The following is a 3,660-nucleotide window of genomic DNA, read 5'->3' on the forward strand; positions in this document are numbered from 1 at the left end:
ATTGCAAGTGATTGCTTTCGTTTTCAAGATTGGTCTAGCAGTTAAAGGGCAAAAAGTTCATTCACCTTTGGTCCATTAGTTCCAGCGACTGAAATTTATGTGGATTAATTCATTTCATTGTAGAAGCACTATAAACTAGTATGTACTGAAACTAAATTTCCTTAATATTTTTTTATTCTTAGCAGCACCTTTTCTAGCAGCTGCCAGTTTGGATTGTTGCCCTTAAGAGCTTTAATGCTAGTTTTCTACATGCCTTATGTACATTCCACTAATGACATTCTTATAGTAATATAAACATATGATCTTGGTACTAACATACTCACTGTGAATTGTGCCTGTCGCAAAAATGGAATCCTTTTATAATACTATCTAAGGGATATCAGCACAACAAAACTCTGGGAGAAAGTGGAGGTTTTTGTTTGTTTTGTTTTGGGTTATTAGATTAATTTTGTAGGAAAACTATGTCTGTTTTCAGATCACACTGGTAATATAGTTTTAATATATGGCTTTTCCATATAGGTTCAATGAAAACTGTACAAATTTAGGTTTGTGTAACTACTCTCACATTGGAATTATATATAAATATCTTCAGTAGTCTTTTAATGTTAAGAAGTTATTATTTATGTTGGCATGTTTTCTTGTGAAGTGAATTAATCAAGTATAGAGATGCAAAATGTTCTCTTATGTTCTTAGTTAATATCTTTGTATTGAGCACATTTGGTGACTTAAAAGCAAAGATTTTTCTTGACAACTCTAGGTCTGTAAGTCTAGGTAACAAGTGATAGTAAAACCAATAGCTTTAATAGAAGAATAGGGAATGAAAAATGTAGAAATCCGCGATGAAAGACAAAACTAAGAGAGATGGTTGAATGATAAATTTTGGTACTTGTTTTCTACCTCCTAAAAATGTAGCCTATTTTTAGGGTTTAAAATCACTAAGTTACTAACTATCCTTGCCAAATGATCCTGTCAATTTTGTTCTAATTTTTTAAAGGTCTTTCAACCTCACCTCATATTTATCAACAAAATATATTTCAAGAACTTATGGGGGTAAAATATCAGCAATAAGCCTATCCTTATGACAAAGTCTAACAGGAAAGTTGGAAACAAAGCCATTACTATCTCTCTGTGATACCCTGAACTAAGTCTTCCATATGAACTTTAGGCTCAGAGTTTCCTATGTATTACCCACACCCCAAATAAGTGATTTTTCCCTGTTTTATGCTGTCTACTATGTTGTCTTTAATTGTGTAAAGTTAAAATTATTTAAGTTTACAATTTGTTCTTCCATATGGCATTAAGCAAATAGATCCATTTTAAAATATTTTCCTGTCATGTGGCTAACTCATTGTCTTTTTAAAGGGAAAGTAGAGAATATTGGGTCTTCATAATAAACTTTAAGAAGAACAAATTGATTGACTTGATGTCTCAGATTCTGAAGTGAAAAAAAAACAACATAGCTTTGGTTGTTAGTTAAACTTTAAATGTTTTTCCATTTTTAACGTTTTTAAGCTAGTTATGCCAGCTGTGTTTTGCAACTAAAAGTTAATGTTTCATATTTAATTTAAAAACCAATAATTCATTTACTCTTGCCCCAAACTAAATAATATATTTCTCATGTACACACAAAATAGAATTAAATAGAAAAAAGAGGTCAAACAGAACTTTAGATCACATTTTTTTGTAGTACTGATAAAAACTTGCTCATTATATTCTATTCAAAGTGAGATTCTTCCTATTTTAGAAAACCACAGCTCCTGCAGCAACACTCAGAATGTCCAAATATTGCCCTTCCCTTTATGGAGAACAGTTTCAAGTAAAAGCTGCATATAAACTAGCAATAACTGAATTGAACTGTTGTGTATTGTTCATGAATTATATGTTTTAAGACATATATGTCAACTGCTTTTCCAAACTCTGTATAACTTTTAAATAGCTGGAACTACTCTTGTATGGACTAGACTGTATTTTTGACATGCTTGTATTTTTATAACTTGAAGAAATAAAATTTGCCTTGTAACAGGTTTTCTCAAACTTGTTTTAAGGTCTTTTGATTTTTATTTTTAGGCTCCAGAATATATACTTGTTTGTTTGTTTTTTTAATGATATGATGTTTTTCAAATTAAAAAAAAATTAGATTGTTGAAAAGTGTCTATCAGCTCTTGAAATATTCTTTGTTATTTTTAATAACCCACCCTGTTGTTCCTCTTTTCCCATCTCGTGTTCACATTCCCAAGATCTGTTGAAGGTAGCAGTGAAGTTTTTGGTGATAAGTTAGAAATCTTAACCTTGAGAAACTAGCCAAAATGCTACATTCAGTAGCCAGTGAAACCAAAATATAACTGGTTTCCAGCAAGAATGGTCCCTTAGCTTTTTTTTTCTTCTATTAAGCCAGAGGGTATGTGCAGAAGAGAGAGGAAATGAGAGAGAGAGAAAGCATCCCCTATTGAGACCTAGTCAAACTGCAATCCTTTTTCCTCCAGTACTCCATGTTATCAGGATCCCAGGTACACACATGCATACCTGGTTTGTAAGCTGCCAAGGCCAGGATTTGAATCCTGGTTGGCCATGTGGGATCTGGCATCCTTTGAACAGCACTTAACGATGTGCTATTAGGCTGGCCTTACTTTAATCCTATATTTAAAATTTAAAATATCACCAAATACTTGTGGAGAAGACTGAAAAGAGACAAAATCCCCAATCCACTACCATACTTCATCTCTTCAAAAATGCTTGTTTTGTTTTGTTTTGTTACATTTTAACATTATTTATAAGATAAAATGATGCCATAAAATAATTACCTTTTCGACCCTTTCTCAGTGACACATAAAATAATGGTAAGTTTTATAATTGGCGGCATCTTAGATTGATGAAATGCAGTAATGAATTTTGCTTAGATAAAAGATGGTTAGGAATCTATTAGATCGCTGGGAAAGTCATGATACATTTTTCTGTGCAAAAATGTGTTAAGACTTACCCAATGACCCAATACTTAGATCTAAATTTTATAGACATTAGTGAAAGAGAAAGGTAAACTTAAGAGGCTAGTAATTCATGACTGAAATTGTCACCATGGCATCTGTGTTTCATACTAGCCTATATGGTTGGAAAAGCTGCAGATTTTATTTAAATGTGCATGCTTTGGAGATTTTGAGTAATAACATTTTCCTAGTTTGGAGAAAATGCCTTGTAATAAATGTATGTGAAAAAAATGCTAAGTCATCAGAAAAGTCATGATTTTCTATGCAAAAATGCTTCATGACTTTCCCGACAACACAATAGTTCCAGTATCAAAGGAAAAGTGCAGAGTTTGGGAAAGCAGTAAGAAATACAGAAGCCAAGGAGGTCTTGTGAGTTCTTTTATTCTGAAATTTTGCCAGATAGACTATTACTTAGAATTAGTGAGGCAGGAAATTTGGTAGAAAGGAACTTAATTACTGATTTTTGTTGTGTTCAATAGGATAGAAAGGATAAAGTGCACACTTATACTTTCTATTATGTTTGCTTTAACATAAATGTGTGCTAATTTAATGTGAATACACCTATTTAGGGGGGGATCAGTAGTGATCTTTAGCTTTTTGACTTGACAAATGGCTCGGTATGATAAAAATACTTCTTCAAACTCTTGTTACCAAACTCCGCTATATTCCATTAAATACT

The 3,660-nt window shown here is 32.2% G+C and overlaps 1 protein-coding gene across 2 annotated transcripts in view; it reads left to right on the forward strand.

Annotated features, from left to right (window-relative positions):
• Positions 1 to 1,834, forward strand: part of NXT2 (nuclear transport factor 2 like export factor 2) — a gene marked incomplete in the record, with an annotated part of 7,556 nt that extends 5,722 nt beyond the window's left edge. For both annotated transcript variants that reach the window (XM_027766907.1, XM_014582747.2), the window contains 1 exon segment: positions 1 to 1,834. In XM_027766907.1, the coding sequence (XP_027622708.1) occupies positions 1 to 45 (45 nt within the window).
• Between the last annotated feature and the right edge of the window lie 1,826 nt (positions 1,835 to 3,660).

The sequence above is a fragment of the Tupaia chinensis genome, unplaced genomic scaffold (assembly GCF_000334495.1).
Source record: "Tupaia chinensis unplaced genomic scaffold, TupChi_1.0 Scaffold143771_1, whole genome shotgun sequence".
Classification (NCBI taxonomy): domain Eukaryota; kingdom Metazoa; phylum Chordata; class Mammalia; order Scandentia; family Tupaiidae; genus Tupaia; species Tupaia belangeri.